The sequence below is a fragment of the Diplotaxodon limnothrissa genome, linkage group LG8 (genome assembly GCF_057381915.1).
Source record: "Diplotaxodon limnothrissa isolate DT_005_m linkage group LG8, D_limnothrissa_male_GT1.1, whole genome shotgun sequence".
In the NCBI taxonomy this organism is placed as follows: Eukaryota; Metazoa; Chordata; class Actinopteri; order Cichliformes; family Cichlidae; genus Diplotaxodon; species Diplotaxodon limnothrissa.
The window spans coordinates 25110260-25137549 of NC_140603.1; the positions used below are offsets into that span (position 1 = coordinate 25110260).

The window sequence follows — 27290 nt, forward strand, 5'->3', positions numbered from 1 at the left end:
TTCTTGAGTATTACGTTAAAGAATCTAGCTAACAAATTGTTAAATGTTTGCACAGCTTGATATTTAGCAGCATGTTGTAAAGTATTTTCCAACATTTCAATGTGTTGCACGCTCCCAGGAGACAAACACTGACATGCCATGTGAAATTATTGATTTGGCAAGAAATGCTGCTTAATGCTTTGTGCAATCACATGAAAAGAGCTGCTGGCCAAGGAGCAAATTGCATTAACTTTGAGCGGGTGAGCATGTGTGTCTGTATGTGTGTATGGGAGTGAGCGGAGGATGCGTGAGTGCAGGGAGGTATAATCACAGGCTTATTTAATTTGCTATATTCAATTTTTGATGAAGTTAATTTAATATTTCTGTTAGCTTGCCCTGTAGCACGCAAGCCTGGAGTTGCTATTGTAGTAAAACTGCTGTCAGATTTTCCCTTGGAGGATTTTCTGTCCGTGTCCACTCATCACTGCCTCTCCTTAGGTTACCGCATTTCTTGGGAGGAGTACAACCGAACAAACACCAGAGTCACCCACTACCTGCCCAATGTCACCTTAGAGTACAGGGTCACCGGGCTCACTGCTCTCACCACCTACACTATTGAAGTGGGAGGAATGACCTCCAAGGGCCAGGGCGTGCTGTCCTCCTCCACCATTTCCTCTGGTGTTCCACCAGGTTAGTAACCAAGCATTCACTACAGATACATGAGAGCCTGTGTGCCCAAAATTTTTTATTCCAGATGATATGAAAGAGTAATTAAAAAAAAAAAAAAAGCAGCTTTTAGACATGAACTGCAGCACTGAACTTTTCCAAACATCACCAGGCAGAGGTGCACATGACAACACAAATTACTGCAGTATATTGAATGTTAAATAGTCTTTAACCTCCTAGCTCATACTACAAGCCTGTGTGGTGTCATCTTGCATCAATTCTTGCGAGTATGAGAAAAGCACTGAAAGTTCAGTGACTTCACAGCTTGTGAGTGGTCAGCTCCTCCGGCAGAACGCTTTCCCCCAAAAAACAAAAGACAATTTTCCAGATTTTTCTGACACTGTCTAAAGTTCATGTGTGAGAATGGATACACACTAGATTCTACATTTCTCACATTGCAGTTGCATCTTTAATTGTGCCCGCCCACTTAAGTCCCTCTCCAAAATGTCAGTTTGTATTGGCAGCTCCTGTTTCGATGTTCATTCAGTCTCATTGTAGACATCGTCAGCATTCATTTTTTCCGTACTTGGAGAGCGCCCTCTGGAACAGAAGACGTTACACAATTGTGTTGAGGCTAAGTATCACTCATCCTTGGTTGAGTGCTCTTTGAAGAAATAGTCCCTGTAAAATCTGTTAACGGTTCATGTCTATTTTGAGGAGAGGTGGTGGCATGTTGTGAAAGTGAATGAAAGTACGCTTTTACATGATACCTGCAAAAAGCAAGTGTTAGGCAAGGCAAGGCAAGGCAAGGCAAGTTTATTTGTATAGCACAATTCAACAACAAGGTGATTCAAAGTGCTTTACAGAGACATTAGAAACAAGAACAAATAAAAAGCATGATTTAAAATTAGAAAAATTGATTGACATTACAAGTGCCATAGCATTTTTTTTTTTACATACTCAGACAATATCTACCTTTATCCGCATGCCTTCATTCTCAGGCAGTGTGCAGTTCCAATTAACAATCATAAAACCTTTCCAAGCTCAATTAATTCTCAAGTCAAAATTGTGTCTTTATTCAAATTAATGAGCAACTGGGGACCTTTACTGAACCTTCCCTTCCCGTAGATTTACTGTCACGCATTGAACTCGGTGCGCACACTCAATGTTGTCTGGCGCCAGACACAATGAAATCTGACCCCGGTCACCTCATCTAGGACAGAAGCAAAAAAAAAAAAAAAAACCTGCACATGCACGTATCTCCCCGACATTCGTGAAATAATAGCTCCCTCGATAGCATTAAGGACGATTACAGTGTTTAATGATTTCATATTTGCAAAACGGTGCAACAGAAACACAATGCCCACGTCAATTACTGGAGCTACATTTAGAGGCCGTACATCTGTGAAACCTGTGAAATGACAGGCTGTTTTATTGAGAACAGGCCTCAGTGTAGCACTTACGTTCAGAATAGCAATTACTCCCATTGTATAGGTATAAAGAAAACGCCGATGTGCCTGCAACTGTACTGTAATGACCCAGCTAAAAGCAGCCTTAGTAATCAGTCATGCAAATAATTTAGAGGTGGTCATTTTACAGCGACACATAATCTGCGTTTCATTATGATTGAATATATTCACATTTAAGCAATCTTGGAAAAAACAGTTTAGTATCCCCATGTGGCAATGATGATATCTTTTTTTCAAAAAATACTGGGTCATACCGATGGGCTATGGTTTGGATTAATGTCTTCAACTAGAATTTATGTTAACTACATTGCGCTTTGGGAAGAGGGGATTGCCTAGTAGGTTTAATATTTTAAAAAGTATGAGGTAAAAAATGATGAATAATGAATCCGTTTTTGCACTCGCATAAATTATCCAATCCTACCTAGACAAGCACAAAAAGTGTTGATATTCATATACGCAAAAATGCTTTCTTGCTGTTCTTTGAATTCACCATTTTCAGATTTGCCCCCCCCTTCTCCAGGATTACCAGTGAATAATCCATTCTTATTGTTTATTTAGCTCAAGTGTAAACAAGTAGGATATCAGATTGAATCATATATCCAGATAACTGCAGTGTAATTGACATTCATGGCATTGTCTCTATCTGTGTACTGTGTGTAAGCATCTTTTCCAAATCTAATCTTCTTTTTTGGTGTCTTGGCTGAAGGTGGGAGCACTCTGGAGAGAATAGGATGAGATAGCAGAGAAATATATGTGTGCAGTATCTGTTCTGCCACAAGAGGGTGCTGTGGTTGATGGATTTTCCTATGTAGTCCACAGACTCAACAACTTGCCCTGTGGAAGAGGCAGCAAGAGAAAAATATCCATATCTTAGTGCACATTCTCCAGTGACATAGTAATATCAGCCCAGTTATTGCTTTATGTGACTCTTTTAATTGTTTTGTGTGTTTGTTTTTTGCTTCCTCACAGAGCTTCCTGGCCCTCCTACCAACATGGCAATTTCCAATATTGGCCCACGCTCCATCAACCTGCAGTTCAAACCTGGCTATGATGGCAAAACTTCCATTTCCCGCTGGCTAGTGGAGGCCCAGGTGAGCCAGATTTTAACTGGAACTAATAATTTATTTGTTTTTTAGTTATATTTAAAAAGTTCAGTAAAAATTCACTACTTTCCTCGGTTCCTCAGAAAGAGAGGTGCAGTATTTGACTCATCTGTTGTCTTAATCCCAGGTGGGTGCAGTAGGAGAAAATGAGGATTGGTTGATGGTCCACCAGGTGTTCAACGAACCTGAGGCTCGCTCCTTAGAGGTGCCAGGTCTCAACCCATATACCTCATACAGGTAATTACTGGAAACTTGTTTCTGTGAATCTTTACTGTGTACCTGAGTTCCAAAATTATTAAATACAAAGTACTTCTGCAGACATACTACACATTCACCTCAGTACACATTCTCCTGTGGCAGAACACATGCTGAAAAGAACAAATAAAAACTGATCTGCTGCACTGTACTTTTGTACAGACACACAAAGTCACATCAGTATTAGTGTTAACAACTTAACAATGCCAGTTTTAATTGAAAGTAATCATGTGCCATTTGTGTATGTGCACTTTCATTTCAGCATGTCCCAGCAGCTTATCTTATTATGTTTTCCTTTAATTTGAATTCAAGATTATTTTAAAAGTTTTTTTTAAGTGTATGCCTGATTTTTATCTTGGCTTGTTTTTCACGATCGCATTCAATATAAGCAATTAGCATTTCACTGAGCCAATCCCTAAAGGCTCACAACAGCTATAGTTCTCATCATTCCAACATCAGCGCTGCCACTTTTCATTTCAATATAGTTAAATGCAAAAAAATTGCTGTTTTGCATATTCAGGCCATAACGCAAATAAGCCCCCCACAGCATATTCATGCTTTATTCATATTCAGCGCTCTGATCTTGTTCAAATGCAATAAGCCTCATGTAAGAGGATGCAAGTGCGACTATAATGCTGATCATTGCAGGTTCATTTTAAGCTGCCAGATTCCCAGTTTCAGGACTACAGCTGAAATCAAGTAAGTGTTTTCTCAAGTGAGATTCATGTTATGATGTTCAAATCCATATACCAGGTTTCGGATGCGTCAGGTGAACATAGTGGGTACCAGTCCTCCCAGTCAGCCCTCCAGAAAAATTCAGACCCTACCAGCTCCTCCCGACATGGCCCCTGCCAACGTCACCCTGCGCACCGCTAGTGAAACAAGCCTCTGGTTACGATGGATGGTAAGGAGAAATCTTTTTCTAAAATGCCAGTTTTTGTTAGTGATGTCACACTGTAAGAAAAACTTGATGAGTTGAAGGAAACAGGCCTGTTAGTCAGTCCAATCTCTCTCAATGTGAACACCATCTCCTTCCCCTCAGCCTTTGCCTGAATGGGAATATAATGGGAATGCAGAGCAGGTGGGCTACAGGGTTCAGTACTCCCGTGCAGGCTCACAGGGCCATCCACTCACCCATGTTATTACCGACCGTCTGGAGAGAGAGTTTACTATTGAGGACCTGGAGGAGTGGACAGAATATGAGGTCAGGGTCCAGGCTGTAAACGGCATTGGAGTGGGACCCTGGAGCCAACCGGTCAGAGGCAGGACACGGGAGTCTGGTGAGTTCCACGCTGTGGAAAAACGCTATTTTCTTTGGAAAAGTAATGCACAAACTTCATTAGATTAGTCAAATCTTCTTTTTTCTGTTAAAGGTCAAATTCCTAAATTGCCTCACACATATTTGTGTGAACATCAAACACATTTTCACAACCCAGAAATAAAAACACGCTGATTACTTCTGTGATACTGTATTTGCAGCATCTGTGCTGAATATCTTTATTATTAGTCATATTAGAGGTGTCAAACAAACACTTAACACTTTGCCATATGGTAAATCCATGAGCAGATTGTTTCCTGCTCAGATGCCCTGCTAGAGTATTTTTAATAGCCTCTTTAATATAAGCAAAGACACTGCTTTTCCATTCTTGCGTCTGCTTTCACGCTTTCACCAGGCATTGGACAGAAAGACATGGAAGGAGCTAAGAATGGAGTCTGAGGAAATTGAGAACACATGGACTTAAATGTGGAATTCCTGCGCTCTTTTTTTCCCCATACTCCAGCAAATTATTAGGAATCAGGCATGTTGTCCAAGGATGAGTGCCAAGGAGGAGAAGAGCCCTATTCTTGAGGGTTTTTTCCACCAAGCCAAAATAATAGAAGCTTCTGTGTGCATACGCAAACACAAATAATAAATCCTTCTCTATTTTAGATCCGTATGTACAGTAATTGCCCTCATACACAGCATATATGACAGACTTTTTGGAATATGTGGCAAACAGTAGACTATCCAGCCCTCTAATCTCTTTATTGTTCCCAGTTCCCTCCAGTGGTCCCACCAACGTCTCTGCCTTTGCAACTACTTCAAGCAGCATCCTGGTGCGCTGGTTTGAAGTCCCAGAGCCGGACAGGAATGGGCTCATTCTGGGCTACAAGGTCTATTTCTGCTTTTTATATTTGGCAGCTATACACCTTTTATTTACTGAGCTTTCCGAGGCATCTAATTAGTTTGGAAAAAACTTGAGCTTCTTTTAAGCTGTGAAATACACAGCATGGTTGCGGTTTTTGAGGCTATTTGTCCTACTTAATTTCCACATTCACTTTTCCCAACCTCTTTCTCCTGTCTCCTCACCGAGTCAGGTGGTTTATAAAGAAAAAGACTCGGACAGTCCAGTCCACTTCTGGACAGTAGAGGGGAATGCCACTCACAGTGTCCAGCTGACTGGTCTGGGGAAATATGTGCTCTATGAGATCCAAGTTCTGGCATTCACACGGATTGGAGATGGACGGCCGAGCTCTCCACCTATTCTTGAAAGGACCCTGGATGATGGTAGGAACACAGGATAGAGCAAGATTGAGCATTCCAATTATGTAAAAATAAATAGCAATTGATATTGTGCTGAATACTTTGGTAAGAGAATTAAGAAAAGGGAGGGGCTACTTATATGTTATGTCTAAAAAAACTTTAAATCTTTGTGTGGTCTTCACAGTCCCAGGACCTCCAGTGGGTATCCTGTTCCCTGAAGTCCGGACCACCTCAGTCCGCCTTATTTGGCAGTCCCCTGCCCAGCCGAATGGCATTATACTTGGTTAGTACATACAAAATGTTTTTTATTAAGATTTGGCCCCTAATTCTACTCTAGAAATCAATGGCAACAGTTTTTGCTCCCAATCATTGTAAACATACTTTTGCAAACTTTGATTTGGGTTTTTTTCCCCAACTAAGTGGATTAGACCGTATTCGTTGGGGGAAATCAAGTCTTGTTATTTTCCGGTTTGCAATAAAGGGACTGGGATTCTCTTGTTGGCTTACTGGGGATTTCCTTGTGAGTATTCATTCCAATAAACATCTGTTGGATAATTTAGTATAAACTGTCCAGTGTGACAGACCTACAAAGTAGCATAGAGGAGCAGATGCTAATGAAATCCTGTCAGAAGGAACACAGCTGTCTGCAGCGCAGCTTGATTTCCCTTTTATTAACAGTATAAACAACTGTTTCTTCAGATACCACTGAAATACATGTTTCATTCTAACCCAGAGCATCTTTGACAGCTTTATTAAGACCATTTGTCTCTTCTCCAGCTTACCAGATCACGTACCACCTCAACTCTACCAATAGCAACACAGCCACAGTGGATGTGCTGAACCCTAGCGCCCGCCAGTACATGGTGACTAACCTCAAGCCAGAAACTGTCTATGTGTTTCGCATCACGGCACAGACAAGGAAAGGCTGGGGTGAGGCGGCCGAGGCGCTCGTGGTTACCACGGAGAAAAGAGGTAACTCGATGTGGATTTTAATACTGACATATTCGAGCGCTGGATATGTGGGGGAGTCATAAAAACAACAATTTAATTGAGAATATGAATAAAATGTTTCATCTGATGCTGATGAAGTGGTGTTTGGAAGCGTAGTAGCAACATAATTTGTATTTCTCTAACAATGCAGGAAATATAGTAACAGTTGTATAAATGGTGCTGAGACCTGAGAACAGACACATGTGTATGATCTCCGTAATGGCATAACATGCAGAGAGCTGCACTAAGCCTTTGTTGCACTTAGTTCATTTCCAGTCAACAGTTCAGCGAGCAGATGTGTTTTCTAGAGGAGTGTCTGTGCCCTGTGGGTATTTATTGAAGCACTCTGATGTCATTGTGAGAATGCATCAGTCCATCTGCTTCCCTCAAGGCATGTTGTGGATCGTGTACTATGCTACTTTAGTTTCTCAGCTACTTTTCATTCCAGCACCAGAATCACACTTTCTTCTTTCTTGTCAGCTCTACATAGCTCATGCAAATATGAGTAAATGGAAAACAAGAAGTATATTTTAAAAAAACTGTTTCTAATAGCTCCAATTTTTTCCCCCGCACATCTGCAACTTCTCCAAACACTCAGTTTGTCCCAATTCATGTGTCACATGCGCACACAGCAGTCGTCCTTGTATTCCGTTGCCCGTTTCTCTTTCCCTTACTTGCCTCTGTTTTTGCTCCAGCTCGTCCTCAGCCTACCAGCCGCCCCCTGGTTCCTCAAAAACACGTTCAGGCTCGCCAGGTGTTGCTTTCATGGGAGCCTGGTAGTGACGGCCTGTCCCCCGTGCGCTACTATACGGTCCAGCTAAGAGAGCTACCTGAAAGCAACTGGACGGTCCACTCAGCATCTGTCAGCCACGAGGCCACAACCTACATAGTATCCAGGTAGAGTATCATCAAGTAACGACATCTGGTTACGTTAAGGTGTAAATTTTCACATTCCCTTTATTAGAACAAATGTGTTCTCACACTTCTTGCTGACGCTTCCTCTTTAATATTCCCCTAGCTTTTGAATAGCTGGCATAAGAAATGTGTTCTTTTAAAGAATAATGTTTCCAGAGGATTGCAGTTTGGAACGTAAACGATGGAAATGCATTTGGCAAGTACAAATGTGAAACTGTATTTGCCATTAAGGTTCCAGTTTGGTTTAAAGTATGCCTAATAGTTTGCTTCTAAACCTCGCAGTGAGACTCTCTTTTTGATGTATGGAGTTTAAAAAGTTTGAAGTTTCAATGCTGCAGTTTGTGATAAAGATTGATGTGCTTTTCTGTGCTTTCATCCCTAAGGCTGAAACCCTTCACATCTTACCAGTTCAGAATAAAAGCCACCAATGACATAGGGGACAGCGAGTACAGTCAGGAAAGTGAAGCAATCACAACTCTACAGGATGGTAAGAGTAACACGATGAGCAAAAATCTTTATTCTCATCGTTTACAGCATAAAAATCTGATGACATGATGCATCGTTTACCTTGATCAGAAAGAAGTGGGTCTATTTTTGATTGCTGTTAACTAAGGTAAGACTAAAAGAGTCCAAGTTCAAGTCAAAACGTGCTTGTTTGGAGACAGGTTTCCTGTGACCAGCCAACTTGTGCAATCACCTTGCACTTAAACATGGCCCAGAGGTTGAGGGTGTTACATGCTTAACGTCTGGACAACCAATTGGTTACCACAACTGCTTGGCAACAAAGTGGTTTGGGACAACTTGGCTGCCGACTGCAAGTTATTCAAAAATAAACTTTTTTGAACATCTATTTTTGCTCTTGTGTGACTCATCCTTAAGCACAAACTTGGTATAAAGCTGGAAATGTCTTGTCTGGCTTGCTCTGTAGCTAATAAGAAGTGCCTCTAAAGCTTACTCGTATGTAATTTTTTGAATGTATGCATGTCATATTGATGTATGGCACATTTATGGTGTGTTGTGCAAGACACTTTCTTGGTGAATGTGGTCATTTTCATTTAGTGACACTCAAGCTGTCAGCCAGTGTGAACGCTAGTGTTCATTTTCACAAAACAAGCTATTCCTTTGTGACATCTTTTATATGTTAGTGTATAGTATCAAGTTGTTATTTAAAATGTAGGTTAAGTTTAAACACAAAAAGTCAGAGGTATGACTTTGATCTGTATCATAGTGAAAACAGTTTTATGTCTGCATCAATTTGCCTTTTGCTGTGATTTGGACATTACTGGCAAAGACAACAACAACTGCACCATCATGAGACAAAAGAGCAACTTTATAAAAGAAAACAAAAGTTTGCCCAGTGGTGCTTATCCAAATCAAGAAACTCTGGTGATCTTTCCCTCAGCTATTTCTGACTCATCAATGGTTCTTCTGTTGTGGCTGTTGTGTATTTATGCTCCATGAATGCCACTGCACATGGATAGGTTAAGCATCTTGAATTGTGCAGATTTTCAGGTCAATTTAGCTCATTTATTTCACTTTTATTACCCCAGTGCCTGACGAAGCGCCCTCGATTCTCTCTGTCACGCCATACACAACAACGTCAGTGCTGATCCGCTGGCAGGTAAGAACAAACAAAACAACTTTATATATATGTTTTCAAACTTCGTGATCTGTTCGAGTGTGGGAAAGTGGCTTCTAAGAGAGCTTGATAGCAAACAGCAAGGCCTATACTTACAGTATAGACTGATAAACACACTGCCACACTGTCTGCGTAATAAAAAGCACCCTCACCCGCATTCCCACCTGAATTAACAGGTCATAAAAAGAAAAACAGGAGGCTCTGAGACACAATTTTAGTTTTATGGAGAACACTTGTAGACTTTATGAGGATCGAGAGTTGCTTGTGCTTTTTTTCTTTCTTCTGTGGGTTTGTTCCTCTCATTGTTTAATCAAAGGGGATTTTTCTTCAGCTTGGTGTGACATGGCATGATTTTGTTTTTTCTGTCTGTGTATAACAGTTACTCTAAATCTTCTTAGTTGATGGTAAGTTAATGACAAATGTCAGTAATAACTGGGGGGGTTTTGGCAGTTTTTTAGCAGTGAAGAAAAAAACTTGTTAAAAGGAGTTGGATCACTTGGATCGCATGTAGTCTTCCAGGCTATCTGTAGGTATCAGATGTACAGTGATGTGCTACATTAGACTAACAGTAAGTCTGCATTTTTCTCCTCAGCCCCCCTCAGAGGAGAAGATAAATGGTATCTTACTGGGCTTTCGCATTCGATACCGCGAGCTGCTGTACGACCGTCTCCGCAGTTATATTCACACAGTCAACAGTGCATCCGCCTGGGCTGAGCTCTCTGGTGAGAAATAACTGCTACCAACAAAATACATTTTATTATGCCACCACCTACACTATAGGATCCTAAGAAAAATGAATTGTGTACTATAACAAGTGGTATATTGCATTAACTGGAACTCTCCGGTGTGCGATTTGAAATGTGACATTATGAATTTAAAGACCATAAAGAAATAACCGAGGTTAGAAATTGCACATCAAGAAATACAGTCCTGCGCTTTACTTCAGTAACACATAATTATAAGTCTCTGTTATGGTTGATTATTCACATGCTGTCTTTATGCGTCAGCAGCCCCTTTTCCATTAGAGGAAAATTCTCACAAAGGCCTATACTGTTGCCAAGATTTCCCCACTGGTCTTGACACTTCACAGCAAAACATTTCATCTTGTGATCAGTGGTTATCAGCTGCAGGCTATTATTAGGTTTACTCTGGAGCCCTCTCTCTTTCTGCTGCTTTGTGAAACTTGGCCTATAATTTTCCTCTTGTTGACTCACTCTGTTGCTCATTCAGAGCTATGATCACCATCATTGGGTTGTTTTTTCTTATAATAATGTTGCTGCCCTCATTAACAGCAGCAAATTTTTGACTTTGAACCCTACTACCTTTGTCTCTCCACTTAACAGCTCTTATTTTGACTTTTTTTTTATCCCTTTTTTTTGTGCAGCTCCCTACAGCCTCCGAAATCTGAGTGATTCAACGCTCACCCAGTATGAGTTAGACAGTAAGTTTCGTTATCTCTCTGCCTCTCGAAAGCACACATATAAACACAATAATTCAATCTGCAAACAAATTAGGTTGAAAAAACAAAACCAAAACTATTTTCCTTTTGAATCTCAATTTTTTTCTCAAGTGCCCGGCTTCCTAGAATAGAGAACTCAGAGTGTTAAGCAAATTAACACAACATTTGGCTGCTTATAATCACATTGCTCGGTACAAACACTTCTACTGAGGCCAGTGGAGCGCTTTGTACATAGAAATTCTTGAACACTGAATACACAAGCGTGCCTGGTCCAGCATGCTCTTTGGTTTGCACATGTCAGCTTATTTGGATGAGCACTGCAAAAGCAGATGGTCACATATTTCTCCTGTACCCCCACAATGCACAATTCGACAGACTCATAATTACAGTGTCACTCTGTGAATTTGTAATTGAAATAGAAATGTCTTCCAAGGGCAGCAGTGTAAAATTCCGTGTAGTGTTGTTGTGTGGGTGGGTGTGAAACCATTCAGGGATCATATCCTATTTATTACGTTTTCTACTTCAACTAATTGTTTGGAGCACCAGGAGGGGGGGGTGTAGGGATGCAGACATGGATCCCCAGGAGGTCAGCAGACCTCTTTACAGTTAACTGCAGAGCAATGGTGACTTTCATAAATGGGAAGATATTCCCATGTAGGGATTTTGCATACATGTCACAGATTGGTGTTTGATATAATTCCTAACCTTATATTCCAAACTGTTTACTTCTACTGCAGAGCTAAGTAAACACAAGCGTTATGAGATACGCATGAGTGTGTACAACGCCGTGGGTGAGGGGCCAACCAGCCCTCCACAGGAGGTGTTTGTTGGAGAAGCAGGTATGCACACTTCCTCTTATGGGCAAATAGATTTTGGGGGGTCATTTATCTTTCTTAAATGCCGAGTCTGTTCAGTTTTAACTGAATAGTTTCTCCTTGAGGCTGTCATTTTCCTAGTAAACGCAATGAGCATAGTAATGAAAACAAATATTAAAATCGAAAAACGTCATCGTTAAATGCGATATATCTGAACGGCTGTCACAGTGCCGACGGCCCCGCCCCAGAATGTGGCTATTCAGTCCGCAACAGCCACCCAGCTGGATGTGACGTGGGACCCTCCACCTGTGGATGCACAGAATGGAGACATCCAGGGATACAAGGTCAGAGTCTCTGCAAAGTGCCGCGTCTGGCACAGGCTCAACATGCCTTACTGGCTCACTTTTAGAGTGCAGCGTAACAATACAACAGTGTTCTGTTTTTATCATTAAATATTTACATTTTAGTGGTTCACATGAGATTACATCCATCTGTTGTTAATCACTATTAAATTGATAATTTTACACTTTTAGCGAACAGCGTTTTCCAGAGGGGGTTTCAGTAAAAGGTTCCGTCTGCTGCTCAAGAAAACATTTGCAGGGAATAAAATATAATTGTGTATTTCCCATAGGGGAGTTTGAAATGGGACTGAGTTTCATAGAAGCAGAAATTGCTGCATTCCCTGAACAGTATCTGTAGATATTTATTTATGTCTGTGCTATTCCATGTAGATTTACTTTTGGGAATTCCAGCGTAAGAACGAGACTGAGCGGATGCGGACTCTGTTTATGCCTGAAGGAGGGGTGAAGCTGAAGAATTTGACTGGTTACACCACCTATATGATCAGTGTGGCTCCATTCAACGCCGCTGGGGATGGACCCCGAAGCCCACCAACGAGGGGACGCACTCAGCAAGCAGGTAAATGTGACAATTAGACGCCAGACGTGGCTATACAAAATCGTTTATCAGTATGAAAGAGCACAACAGTCGGGATCAAGCAGTGTAGTAAAACAAATATTTCTGTATATAACGCACGCACACATGATGGAGATGTTTTCTAAAAGAAAAGACAAGCTTAAGACAAATGTGGTAACATCGTGACAAGACTAAAGCAGATAAATTAGAGCGTGTACAGCCGTGTTTATTCATTTGTCATATTTATGTGCTGGTGGCAGCACCGATGTTAGTTTAGAGAACCCTGAGAGTTTTCTCAAAGTGGATGAGTCAGCCATGGGGAAAGAATTTGATTTGACGATGATGCTAATCGTTGTTGTCAGCAGCATGCCAAACGATGTTAGCGGAGCCACACACGGAGCATAAGTTTCTAATCAGCTAACCCATTCTAAACTTACTTGCTGAATTTCATCTTTTGTCTGATGCTATGAAAATTTTGTCAGCGAGCTTTGAGTCTCCAGGCATGCTTTATCAAAAAGGACCCCGTGCGTTGCCCCCTTTCTTTGTTCTTCTTCTTCTTTCTGTGACTCGTGGGACTTTCTACCTCCGTGCCCATCTGCAAATGTGTCAAAACAATATTTATCTTCCAAAAAGCCATTTTTGATGCGTTTTACTACTGTGTCCCAGACTAGTAAAAAGGGGAAAAAGGAAGGTGTGCACAGATCCTCTGTTTTCCCCAGTGCTTGCTGTTTTGAGAGGAGGAAACAGATGACAAGCTGGGAAGGGGGTGGCATGCATTAGGAGGATAGTTATCCCTTTTTATTTTTTAAACAAAGAGGCTTTGTCTATTGCAAGCGTCTCACCCCCTGCTCAAGAAGCTTAAAGGCAGCAGAGGAAAATGTGTTTCTCAGCACAGTGGTTTCAAGAGTTCAGCCTGTTATAATGGGGTCTCGAGGCAAAGAGTGTTCATTGTGATTATGAATTGCTCTGCCCAAGGTCAAACAAGTATACATAAGCAATGCAGAACCTTTAAATCTGTATGTAGTTTAACAAAAAGTTTTTTTTATATAATCAGTGGAGTTCTGCTCATGCGCGGAGACTCAGACTTGCAGCAGTGGTTCTGGACCTCCAGAAGAGTTCTACTATAGAAACAAGAAACAGCACCAGTGGAGAATTGTGATATTTCCACGTTTATCTATATTTTGTTGTTAGCCTCAAGAATTCCCTTAACAAGGCTTTTTGTTCAGATGAGAAAACTGAATTAGAGATGTATGCCTCTGTTTGAGGCCTTTGATGTAACCATGGGAAGGACCACTGTATTGATCAGACAGAAGAAATATATGTCATGACATTAAAATGGCTCGTGCAAAAATTTACTTGGTATTTCATGAGAGAAGTTCAACTGAAGGCTAGTGAAGCAAGGGTTGTTTTTTTGTTCAATCCACTCATCTGGTTGTTTTTTATTATTTGACAGAGTCATTCTACAAAAATTTTAGATGTTTTTGACATCTGTATGTTTCAGCTCCCAGTGCTCCCAGCTTCATTCACTTCAGTGAACTGACCACAACCTCCGTCAATGTGTCCTGGGGCGAGCCCACCTTCCCTAACGGCATCATTGAGGGCTACCGTCTGGTCTATGAACCCTCCACACCTGTAGATGGTAACAAATTCTTAACAATGTCAGTTTTCTCTGCACTAAATGGCTGCTGGCTATAAAAGCTTAATGCACACTACAAGATCTGAAGTTTTAGAGTCAACGCTTTTGCGTGTCAGTTGACCTTCTTGCAATCTTGTGATGTGCATTTCTTGAGCTACGCTAACCATTACATAAACAGCTCATTATTCATTGCAACCTTATACATATCTACTACTATCATCTTAAATAATACACTGCTTCGGTGCCAAAATGCAAACATGTTTCTAATTCCATTACTTTCTGTGTGCATTTGCGTATGTTGGGTGTGCTTGCACATTGCCTGGCCTGTGTAAGACCTGCTTTAAATGTGGTGTGTTTGTCTAGAGTCTTCAGTGGCCTGTGCCGACTGTCTCCACTCCCCCTCCCCCCCAGGCGTCAGTAAGACAGTGACGGTGGATGTGAAGGGGACCGGCCCTCTGTGGTTGAAGATCAGAGACCTGGCAGATGGCGTCACGTACAACTTCCGCATCCGGGCCAAGACCTTCATCTACGGGCCTGAGGTGGAAGCAAATATCACCACAGGACCAGGGGAAGGTAGTTGCAGTGATGTTTTGGAAAGCTGACATTTTGTCACTAGCCCTTTAAACACTTATTACTATGTTATTCTTTCTCAGGTGCCCCAGGACCCCCTGGAGAGCCATTTATTACGCGCTACAGTTCAGGCCTCACCATTCACTGGACCCCTGGAGACCCAGGACGTTCTCCCATAACACGCTATGTAATTGAGGCCAGACCCTCAGGTAGGGGATTTAGTACAGTGGTTTTGAAAGTGGGGTCTTGGGGAATCAGAGGGGTCAGCCATCCATAGCCAAGGGGACTGTAAAATACATTTTGCTGTAATCTTAGAAATTAATATCTAAATATTAAGAATAAATATCCAATCTATATCCCAATTTGATATGGTTGTGAGACATGAGATTCCATCTAAGAGTGCAAATGGAAGCAAGCATGTTTTTGAAAGACGTTTGGAGACTCCATGCTCTACAGGATCGCCCCATCACTGGCCTTATGTTACCTTCTGTGAGATTTTGATTAAGGAAAGTGGTGTAAAGTGTCAACATCTGCTGCCCTGGAGTCAGTGTCCCTGGCATTTTAATGGGTTATTGATTCAGGCGCTACATTCAAGACAATTGGCATCCTGTTTCAACTGTGATTGACAAGTCCTGGCATGGCAATGAGGGTGATGGATGGTAGGTGACTCACAGGCAGAGATGTGTTTCACTGCTCCTGAGTGAGAATCGGAAAGGCTATCTAGTCCTACATTTTAAAGGTTTCAAGGACTGATAGGTATTTTATGGCAGTATAGATTAAATGGAGGGGGGGGGGGGTTCCCATATCCCCTATCCCATATCCCCCATATCCATATGCCGGTGGTGAAAAGTTTCTATAGTATCCAATTACTTGAAAAGTTATTTTTGCCTTTAGATCAAATTACGCTGTTTTTTTTAAAAAATGTTTGTCAAAGTTCAGCAACATAAAAAATTTATATCCATACTTGGTTATATTTGTGTACCCTATCAAGGAGTCATAGCTACACATTTATTTACAAGCAGCAGGGTGTAATAAATGATCTCTGGCATGATTTCCATAGCAAGCAGCAAGACATCTAACGCTGCTTCATTTGAAATATGGCTGCTCCGCTATTTATGTTGTAGAATTTGTTGGTTGTAAATTTTTACGAGAGCAGTGAAATTGATGGATTGTGTAATATTTTTAAGAATTATCAATTACCCTCGGAGCTGCCAGCCAGGCCGGAGCCTTGTATCAAACAAACAAACAGCCTGTTAACAATGACATATTGACACTGTTTAAATATTTTTTGCTTGCTTAACGAATATCGTCAGCCTCCTCCGACCCAATTTTTCCATTAAAATTCCATTACAGATGAGGGTTTGTGGGATATCTTAATCAAGGACATCTCCAAGGATGCAACATCGCACACATTTAACATGGACATCCTGAAACAAGGTGTCAGTTATGACTTTCGGGTCATTGGAGTGAACGACTACGGCTATGGCTCTCCGAGTCTACCTTCTCCCTCCATATCTGGTGAGCTTTCTTGTAATTGTTAATAGAATTGAATGAACTGAATTACATTAACTTTCGGGGTTAATTAAATCCCCTTAGGTCATTCAGACTTCACAGGAATGTGGCTACATGTTTTTAACAAGCATGAATTTCAATTTTCTGGTTTTTTTTTCTTATCTAGCCCAAAAAGTGGCTCCTTTCTATGAGGAATGGTGGTTCCTGGTCGTGGTGGCTCTAGTGGGACTCATCTTCATTCTGCTGCTAGTTTTCATCCTCATTATCAGAGGACAGAGCAAGAAGTATGCAAAAAAGTCTGAATCAGGTAAGTACACACAGTTGTGCCGCTAAGTGGAACATTTAACTATCATGGAAGCTTGTATTTCGCTTCCAGCCTGGTGGCATGGAGGGAATCTGATAACTTGCCTTTTTTAAATAAAACAGTAAAACTTATTACAGGGATTTTATTATTATTTTATTACTTTTGAAATACTGAGCAGAGAAATTGAGTTAACTTTGTTTTGTAGGGGGGTGAATTCTGCTTTTGAATGAATCAGGTCACTGACTGGGTTGCAGGGGAATAAAAAGCAGAGAAAGAGAGAAAGGAAGCAGGAACGGGGGGCATACTTGTCCATTCAGAGCAGCTCTGACATCAGCGGGTATTTCCCTCAGCTCAGCACTTTTGCCAGGGCTGTTTAACTGCCAGGCAGGGGAGGGGTGGGGTCCCTGTGGGTCACTGCCCATCTTTCTGACTGATGGAGAGAAAACAAGAGGTTCCTTCTCATTCCAGCACAAAGACACTCTCAAAGCCTCCATATCCTCCTCTAGGAATCTGGCCCAGGCCACTGGACCGACCGAATGCTATTTCTTTTTCTCTGTGTTGGCATAACCACCAATTGACCTTTAGTACCCTCGAGCAACCATGCAGGTCCTGGCCTGGCTGTGGCCACCTGTAGGATGACTGAAAGTGTTTCTAACCTATAACATGGTGAGAAATAGTCTCGAAAAATTAATCTTATATAGAAACCATCCTGTTCATATTGTTTAATATAGTAAAATCATGACACTTAAAGTCAAAGTTAAACATTTATGTCAATTGTGAGTTTAGCCCAGTCATTGGTTATAGATTATGAATGTGCTTCTTTATATACAGAATTAACAATAATGCTGCGGCTGACCTAAATTTATAGTATTGGTAAATACCAAAATCTTTTTAATGCTTTTTTTAACAGTTAAACCATCATTATCTGCAAGGTCTTTAACTAAAATGATATTTAATTTAATGCGAAAATATAATTATTGTTGTTATCCATGAATTTTCAAGTGTAATGTTTTACAACAGAGCTGGAAATATAGTAAAGCACATTATTAATTTTTGATTCAGATGCCAAATTGCATTTTTTTTACTTGCATTCCTGAACAGAAAAAAATTGTTTTGGTTTTTGAATCTTATGCTTGATTAATTTCTGACTTATTGGAGAGGTGCAGAGCCTGGCGCTCAAGTTTAGGTATAAAAACATACAATTTTTGACAGATGTCTAAAATATTTATGTTTCTCTGTTTTTATGATAGGTGGTTTAATAAATATGTTAAGCCCTGTCTATGTAATTTATACTAAATTTGTGTTGCTATATTCTAAGGGAATTTCCACTGACATGCCCTGCAAACCTGCCGAATTTCTCATTTTCATTCACATGTTTTTTGGACACTTGAAAATCTACATCGCTTGACTTGACGCTTATTAGGAAAAAGTTTACTTTACTGTTGAGGATTAGTTTGTAAGAATTATTACAGCTCTTGGAGCTGTCTGTTTAATAAAAAGCTAGAGTCTAAAATGGTTGGAATACCTAACAAAGACTGGAAACAGGGAATCAGCTAGCTGTATGAGGGAAAACACAATCCAACAACTAGCACTTCTGAACCTCACTAATTAACATCCCAAGCTAGCTAATCCCAGGGTATCTAAGTTAATCAGCTCTTGGCTCCAGTTACATATTTTGTTTTATTGATCTTTTCTTCTTACGCTTGGCTAGAAAGTGAAGAAGTGTATTTTTTTTACAAATTGTGAGTTATTGCTGCAAGTCATAAATATGAATACTACTACAGTGGGGGAAATAATTATCTGATCCTTGCTGAATTTGTATGTTTGCTCACTTACAAAGAAATGGACGATCTCTATTTCTTTGTTTGATTTTAATGGAGTGACAAAAACCCATAAAAAAACATATCATAAAAATTATACATTGATTTAGATGTATGTGTGAAATCAGTATTTGGTTATCAAGGAAAACACAACTTGGTGGAGAAACCCAAGCAGTAAGTAAGATATCTTTTTTGGAGATGGTCACTGGGTTTGAACACGTTTCAGGAGGGACTTTGGCCTACTTCGCTATACTCAAACTCTCTAAATCCCGTCGTTTTCTTGGCTGCTACTTGGCTTCAGCAACAGATTTTCAAGAGGATTGAGATCTGGAGACTGTCTAGGCAACTCCATGGCCTTAATGTACTTCTCCTTTAGCCACTGATCTGTTCCTCTGTTTGGTCTTGGCCATGGTGGTGGAGAGGTTGGAAGGGAAGAAAATATTCTCTGGACAGGCGTGCTTTACACACATAACAAGTTGAGATCAGTATCTATAATTGATTGATTGATTATAATCTGTGTGCCACATGAGCACACAGGCAGTTTGTCCCCTAGGGATCATATACTTAATTCACTCAATCACAAATCAGTTTTTTCTGGATTTCTCACTGATATTCTGTTTCTCGCTAAAATTAGAGACTGTATGTTTCTTTCTAAGTGAACAAACTTACAAATTCAGTAGGGAATCAAATAATAGCTCCCCCCGCTGTATTTACTTCAACAATTTGAACCTTTAAAATAAACACAATGACATCTGACGGCATGACTGATGAAGTAAAAGCCTATGTAATAAAAAGTGTAGACAGCTTTGGGAATAAAATGTTATTTCAGTATTGAGAATTTAAAGGGGAAAAAAAGATCACGTAGTTCCATCAGTTTTCCCAGACACTAACCTGCCTGTCCATCTGGCCTGTGGTCACACAGTGTCTCTGTACGTGTGTCCAGGTAACAACTCCAACTGTAACGCTCTCACCCACGGAGATATGGTCAGCCTGGATGAAGGACGTTTCCCAGCTCTGGAACTTAACAATCGACGGCTGTCTGTAAAAAACTCTTTCTGCCGGAAGAACGGCGTCTACACCAGGTGAGTGAGCAACACATTTCCAAGAAAATTCATGTTCCGATAATATTTAAAAGAAAAGCTTAATTTAATGTCCAAATGAAACAGCCATACGGTAAAAATAATTGGGTAATCTGTGGAAACTATACCTCATGCCTGAAAACACTTTCAGCTCTGTTGAAAAAAAAATACTCTTGACAACTCAAATGCACTTCTTCCGCTATCTAAAAGCAGCATATAAAGAGACTCACTGCAGCCTCTCTTAATGAGCTTCTGTATTTCTGTGAATTCCCAGCAATACTGGTCTTGAGGCCATGGCCTTGTTTTAAAAACCAATCACTGTGACTGACACCTGTGCTGAGAATACTGCACGAACTAAGTCATAAGTCCAGGTTTAGATGTGACTGCACACTTTGTGTTAGCTCATTAAAACCTGTTTATTCTGCATATAAGATGTGGATTTATAGACAGCTGCTTTCATGTTGTTTTTGGACAGACTGTCAGTTATGTCATGTGGATATTACTATCCTTTGAGTGAAAAGAATGCAAATGAGACAAATGCATTCTCTGACTGTTTCTATATACCGGTAAGTAACAGTAAGCTGGAGAAATATGTTTGGTTGTGTCTTTCTATGAGTATATGTGTGTGTGTAACCTTGAGGACAGATCAAAGCAGGCACAGGTCTTTGAGATGCTTCCAGGCAGCTTCCTACTACTGTGTCTCTGACTTGAAGGGGGAGGCTCAGAGGGAAAGAATGCACAGATGTACAGTCAGCATTCTTTGAACTCAGCCCATAGCGAAGGAAACCAAATCCCAACACCTGAGTCTCCGATTATAGATTAATGCCACATCTTGATCTCTGGTCTCTGAATACCAAAGACAGGATGAAGTTCTTTTGCGTTATACCAGGATCAGAAATCAAACACGTTCCTAATCCTCCTGTATTCATTTTAATTCAGAACTGTGTCAGACAGCAAATGCCATTTGAAGCTGATCCTCACAGAGATTTTCTCTATGTGGAGATTATTTGTTCAGAGTTTAATACAAGGGCCAATATGTCTGGTGGAGAATCTCAACGCACAGGGATTTCAGTACCGTTGGACACCGATGACTTAATCTGCCCCGCTTAAACTTTAAGTGTACCTTTTTCCTGTAAGGAGATCAAAATAGATAAACACATCAATCTGGTAAAATATAAAGAATTTAGATAAAGTGTGGTCTCATAAACATATATATATATATATATATGGCAGTAGTAATGAGTGCACACTAATAGCACATAAACGGCATGCTATCAAACCAAAGAACTCTAAATACGTCTCAGGTTTGGCATTCAAATTCTTCTATGATCAAGAGGGAAGGATTAAGAGTGCAATCCCTTCTTGGCTTTGTAGTAGCGTCTTTTTGTTTTTTGAAACCAACTTTGACACTGGTTGTGGGTTTAAAGAGGTCTCGGCGAGGTAATTCAGATTAACATGGTTTTAAACACTCTTGAGTGACAAAGCTTCCGAACACTTCAGACATGTTAATGAGTCCCTTCAGGCGATTGTAGCAAGAGAGCCTGGTAATGAGTAAAGACCAGGGGGCAGATTTGATTTCACCCTCTGGTTCTCATTCCTTACCTGACGTGCTGCTGACTGAATTTTGCTGTGAGAGGATTAAGTGGACCCTTCTCCGTCCAAATGAGAGCGCTGATAAATAATTTACGCCTCATTCAACAGTGTATGCGAGTCAAGGAGAAGGGGGTGAAAGTGGGCTGAGATTCCTCAGTGTTTTAAAACGGGCAGTTTATCATAATATCCCAGTAGGCTCGCAATAGCTGTTCTTCACTTTGGCTCGATTCTTTGTTTGGCTGTGTTAGGAGGGGGCTTGCTAAGAGGACTACAGAGGAATGCAAGTTGCTGAAGGTTACTTTGTGGAGTCCTTCTGGGGATAAGTGCAGATAAAAATTCAGACCTGTGATTATGGAAAAATTATACTCCTGGGGGAAATTTCCTCTGTCATTAACTTAAAAATCCAGTAACATTTACACTGATGCAAAGCTTTGTTGTTAAACGGATCACTAAAGGATGCTGGAGAATTGGGGAAAAAAGATAGCTTGTTATAGCATTATTTATACTTCTGTATTGGTGATACTCAGTTTAATTTTTTTTATATAAGATATAAAAGAACGCATAAAAAACACAACAACATACTAAGAGGGGTAGTAGAAGTAGGTCGATTGCATTTACATTAATAGGTAAAAACAGTAGACATGCTGTGTACAAATGTAGCGACCCTCCTCCAAGGGTGCTCCTCCAATACTCAAATGTATATAAATGAATATACATGTGCATAGAAAAAAAGAAGAAGAAAAGAATTATTCAATATGGCAGCCCTGGCAGAGTCCAACTCCCACCAGGAATGGGTCTTGCTGCAGTTGCACAAGGACTGGATGATCTGTACAACTGCACCAGTGGGCCACAGGATGTCCCAGGAGACATGGTCAAATCCCTTCTCCAGGTCCACAAAACACATGCAGACTGTTTGGGCAAACCTCCCCTCAAATTACCTCAAGAGGGTAAATATCAAGAGGATAAATAACTGATCCAATTCCTTTAGCCAGATTCACCAGCTTAGGATCAAACTGCAGGGACCTCTGCCCTTTACTGCTGCCTGATCCACAAGCTTAATAAACTAATTGAAACTCAAGGGAAAAACAAGGGCGAGAGAGTACGTTTTCACTTGGGATTTGAAGACTGTTCGTGAGGTAGATGATGTAAATTTAGGAGGGAGGCGGAAATGTGACTGGTTTGATCTTTGAGTCAAATTTAACAAAGGAATAAAAGATGACACCAAGATTGTCAATCTAAGATTCTCAGTCATGTAGAAAGAGCACACGAATTAGAAAAACTTGAGCTCATTGTATAGGAGCACTCCATTGTACATGTTTCAATTTTCTAAAGTTAAGTGAATTAACTTTAGTTTAACTCTCAGAGTGTAATTGAGTTAGAGCTTGCTTTGTGATTTCCCAGTGGAGTTTTCCATTTCGTCCACACTGCACTCAAAGTACCAGCCCTGTGAAAACTGCTGGAATTTACCCGCATTTTTGAAATGCTCTCCAAATATATTTATATGGAAAATGCTTATGCAAATGCACTTTCAATGTGTGGAGCGGCTGTGTGTGCACTCCAGCAGCTCCACTGGCAGCGACTGCCGGCCGACGCTGTGGCCTGGAAAGTCAACAGGAGTCAGTATGTCCAAGTAGTCTCCGCCAAACCAGCACCAATCAGCAGAAACAGATGGGTGTTTATTTAGGAGGATTAGGAACAGTGGAAAATGTGGAGGAGATTAGGAACCAAGAGCTTTTTTATTACTCTCATATTTACTGAAAACACCCCTGACAGAAGCGCACCATTTTAGGGAATGCTTTTTTCCAACTATTTCACGTTTTTCCCATTCCATCTTTCTTTCAGTTTTCAGGTTCATTGAACACCTTGTCCCTATCCTCCCTTCCCCCACACTTTAATGATCCTCCCTTTCCTCGGCCACCTCTCTTTAAGCTTCTATCTGAATTCCAAATGTGATAACCTAAGTATGCGCACTGACACGTTAATCCATGCCATCATTTTGTGTAGTGTGCAATAACATTTACCCGAGCAAAGCCTGAGGCTGCAATTTGTTTGATGACCCCTTGAGTTCAGTTTATAATTTAGTCACAAGAGCCTAGTGGTTTGACATTCCACAGCCCACAGTGAGGACTGAATCAAGGAAATTATTCACTGCAGAAGAGACAGGCTGTAAGCAGCCATCTCATGAGTGTCCCATGATTCTCATCTAGTTGCCCTCCTACACACACTGAAAGAGAGAACACATGTGAGCTTGACAGGAAGCCCTAACTGTAGTGTCTCAGACGTTAGAGAGAACATCTAGAGTCACGGCATTTGCTTGTTTATCAAAAACTGTATTGACTACAATTTCTAATTTTAAAGGAACAAATCTATACAAAGAATAAGTAATAAGACAGTTAACCCAGGTTTTAATAGACTGGGAGTATTCTTTAAGTTTCTTTTTACTATTTATTGGAATAGAGCAGCAGAGAGATGACATGAAAGCTGGAAGAAAACAGTCTTGTGGTCGATTTGAAACTGGGCCTCTCCATTAGCCTGCTCAACCCAGTGAGATGTACTGGCATTTAAAATACAACCTGATTTATTCCAAAAGGTTTTGTTTTTGAAAAGCCAGGGTTTCTTTTGTTAAGCTTGACAACCAGTTTGAATCAAACTAATTGTGTGCATTTACTCTTTGATCAGGTCTCCTCCCAGGCCCAGCCCAGGCAGTCTTCACTATTCGGACGAGGATGTCAGCACCAAGTACAACGACTTGATCCCTGCAGAGAGCAGCAGCCTGACTGAAAAACCCTCGGAAATCTCAGACTCACAGGTGCAATAGCATTATATTGTTTTATACTGCATCTTCCCTAAGTAGTATTTCAGTCCTGTTTGTACCTGTGTACGTGTACCCGTGTACGTGTACCCACCGTCATCTCCTCAAATTCCTCAGGAATTCAGCTTTGCATTGTCAGCTGTTCTGTGGTTTTTTTGCCTGTTCATGCTGGTGTCCTTTCTGTGTCACCCATCTCAATGTGTTTGGCCTGCAGAGGTCATAAGATACAGCTACAGTAATGCACATGGCGAGATGAGAGATTAATGACTCTGCTTACTGGTGGCAAAGCAGTTTTTAGACCAGGCAGTAACCTGTGGAGAATGTCACTCTACAAACATCCACCTGAGATCTAGGTCACTGCACTCAGCCACAGCACTCATTATGTAAGGCAGCGAGAGGGCATGCACTCTGCAAAATTTATTTTCCAGCTAGCTACGTAGTAAAAATTGCCTCTCCAGACAGATAGTTTATCCAATATTCCTTTTCAGCAAGTCAGATCAGAGTTAGTTAAATTGATCTCTATGGAAAAAAAGAGCACTGTATTGGATCTTGATAGTTAAAACGCGATCATAATTTTGAGTTTGTTTGAAGTTTTAAAGTCTTCTGTTCGGACTGATAGATTATTAAAAACTGATGTCAGAATGTCTGACTTGTGGCCTTTGTGCTGAGCCAAACTGCTTTTACCCAGCGAGTGTGATCAATAAATTGTGCCCTTCTGTCTGTCTGCATCTGTCTTTCTATTGATCAGCGTGTGCCATCTTGGCTTTTGTCTGTTCTCATTCTCACGCTTTTAATCAAATTAAATTTCTTCTGTCTGGTCTTATGTGCGTATACACTATGCTGTTTCTGTTTTCGTTTATATCACATCCTCTCTGTGGTTTTTGTGATTCATCTTGCAATCTGCAGTCTGGTTTGGAGCCTTGCAAGATAAAAGCATCAGGGGAAAGTAGTCTGGAATTCCCTTGCTATCAGGCTTCCTTCAGTTTTTTTCTTTCACCTGGGAATTCTTTGCTCTCTGTATTTTCCCAAATTATCTTGGAAAATCTTTCAGATAAATAAGTCTGTAGTGTGAATTCCAAAAGCCAGAAATCTCTCCCCACCTCGCTTTATCGGGACCTAAGTCATGCTTCCAGATCAAATAGAAATCTCTCTACAATGAAGTGCTACAGACAGGACCTTTCACAGCACCATAACATCCCCTCAAATGAAGCATTTCAACATTTCAACGCCTGTCTGACATATCTACCATTCACACTTGTGTATTGTCAAGCATGGCCCTAATGCAGTTACTGCCCCCCTTGGATGACGATACTTGTCTGCTGCCACTCTGCACATTCGAGGGGTCGATGTTGGCTTTGATGGAGTGAAATGCACAGAGCCTTTCTGTTAGCCCAAGGCTCCCCTGCCATGCTCCTGACAGACCACCATATCAGCACCAGTGGTGCTCAAAAAATCTAGGAATGTTCTTTGAAGTTTTATTGAGCGGATAACTCATAGCTATCAGTATGACATTGTGCTGTCTGTCCTCCTTAATCCCCGCGGCCTCCCCCAGCAGGTATAAGTTCACTATTGTGCTCCTCGTGAAGAGGGGATTTGGAGAAAGCCAACATTGACTTGGCAAGGCAACAGGGTCACCATTACTGTTCTGCTCCCCTGCAGGTAGAGACCTATTGACTTCCCTTTTTCCTTTAGAGTGTAGGTTTTCTCGCTTTCCAAGGTTGTCTCTGTGGCAATGTCTTTGTGTGTAATTTAAAGCCGAAACCAGTTAAAGGCAAATGACCTCATCTCTGAGTCATATTAAAGATTATGTTTATTCTGCAGAGTGGCATTCCAAGGGAGAGAGATGAAAATGTCGGCTTTCTCTCACATACTTTTTCTTTCAGACTTTGCCGCTCTCTTTCTCCATCCTAATACTCGCTGCCTCTGTGGTTACTGCAGCTTTTTTTTGGCTGAGACTCAACCGACAATATTATGTGTAATGTTTGGATTGTCACTAATGACAACACACTAATTTTGACCAGCCACGTTTAAAGTTTCATGTCATAACCCAGAATAAAGTTCAGTTGCGACCGCAAATAAATAAGAGTTGATATTAATAGCTTTTTGGCTTGTGTACAAAACAGAGGTTATTGGAAAGACGCAGACATTTATATTGGCTGGATGGGATGAAGCGCATGTAAAACGAGCATTAAACTGACATGCTTCCTTAAACTAGGCATCACTTCTAAAGGGAAAAATCTGAATAAATGCACATGCTTCCATTATGCATTTCATCTTTCTGGGGCAGCTCTAATGATCAATAAGATTTTAAATTTCTCTGAATATAATTGTTCTGATTAAGCAATATGAAATTTACTAGTTGGAGACTGGAACTACAAAGGAGGCTTAGGCCTTGCCTTGATGGTGGCAGTATGCTACTTTGCTTTGATAAAGCTGGTATTTTAGCGCTAGCAAAAGTGTCCCATCTTCTCCTTTCCAATTTCCTGCACAGCTTTTGCTAAAAGCTCATAATGATATATGTGCTGTGAATGTGCAGGGATTTCAAGTCCCCTCCAGCCCCATATACACTGCCATTGTCTTTATCTCAAAGGACCCCTGCTGTGTTTACTTCATCAATAAGAGTGACTTAGACAGCATCCCCTTTCTCCCCCTCCTCTTTGCAATAATCCATAACAAGAGGACAAAGGGCCGACTGTTGGGGTATGCATCAATTTTGGGGGGGATGGGGTTGGGACCTTGCTTACCAGAGAATTTATTTACAAAGTGCAGTAATTAATTCAAAGCGCTTTTAACATGACTGTAAGTCTATGTCATTTCTGGAGCAACACATCCAAATAAAAAGGGGAATAATTCAGACGGTGGCGCAAACAGAGATGACAGCAAGCTCATTTTCAGCAAGCCGATGTCAAATCTCAAATAGATTGTCTGAACGCCTACATGGTTTGTTGATGATGACCAATTTATCTCCAAGAAACTGTAATTCTGACCCATGATTGATGCACATCTTTGTCATGTTTTTTCTCAATTTTATTTCCTCCTCTCCTTTGTTGTTTTCCCTCTTCTTTGCTAGCAACTGTAAACAGGATCACAAGGCAACTTTATTATGCCGATGATAAAATAAAGTACTGTCAAGAGGTTTCGCTAGTTAATTGGATAGATGTCTTAATCTCTTTCACCGCCTAATTTAACATCAAAATGATGAAAAAATGCTTAATAATTGACGCAGGCAGGCTGG

The 27290-nt window shown here is 40.8% G+C and overlaps 1 protein-coding gene across 3 annotated transcripts in view; it reads left to right on the forward strand.

Moving 5' to 3' along the window:
- The window catches only part of sdk2b (sidekick cell adhesion molecule 2b), a 295188-nt gene that overhangs the window by 265142 nt on the left and 2756 nt on the right, over positions 1-27290 (forward strand). For 2 of the 3 annotated variants that reach the window (XM_085360965.1, XM_085360966.1), the window contains 24 exons: positions 478-669; positions 3084-3205; positions 3345-3454; positions 4226-4376; positions 4515-4752; positions 5511-5626; positions 5831-6020; positions 6181-6279; positions 6774-6968; positions 7682-7883; positions 8285-8388; positions 9452-9522; positions 10133-10262; positions 10925-10981; positions 11737-11838; positions 12043-12158; positions 12546-12732; positions 14231-14368; positions 14729-14938; positions 15019-15144; positions 16289-16453; positions 16614-16754; positions 19494-19653; positions 23923-24052. In XM_085360965.1, coding sequence (XP_085217091.1) covers positions 478-669; positions 3084-3205; positions 3345-3454; positions 4226-4376; positions 4515-4752; positions 5511-5626; positions 5831-6020; positions 6181-6279; positions 6774-6968; positions 7682-7883; positions 8285-8388; positions 9452-9522; positions 10133-10262; positions 10925-10981; positions 11737-11838; positions 12043-12158; positions 12546-12732; positions 14231-14368; positions 14729-14938; positions 15019-15144; positions 16289-16453; positions 16614-16754; positions 19494-19653; positions 23923-24052 — 3452 coding nt within the window. The remainder of the gene's footprint in view (positions 1-477; positions 670-3083; positions 3206-3344; positions 3455-4225; positions 4377-4514; positions 4753-5510; positions 5627-5830; positions 6021-6180; positions 6280-6773; positions 6969-7681; positions 7884-8284; positions 8389-9451; positions 9523-10132; positions 10263-10924; positions 10982-11736; positions 11839-12042; positions 12159-12545; positions 12733-14230; positions 14369-14728; positions 14939-15018; positions 15145-16288; positions 16454-16613; positions 16755-19493; positions 19654-23922; positions 24053-27290) is intronic. The other variant, XM_085360967.1, reaches the window with a different exon arrangement.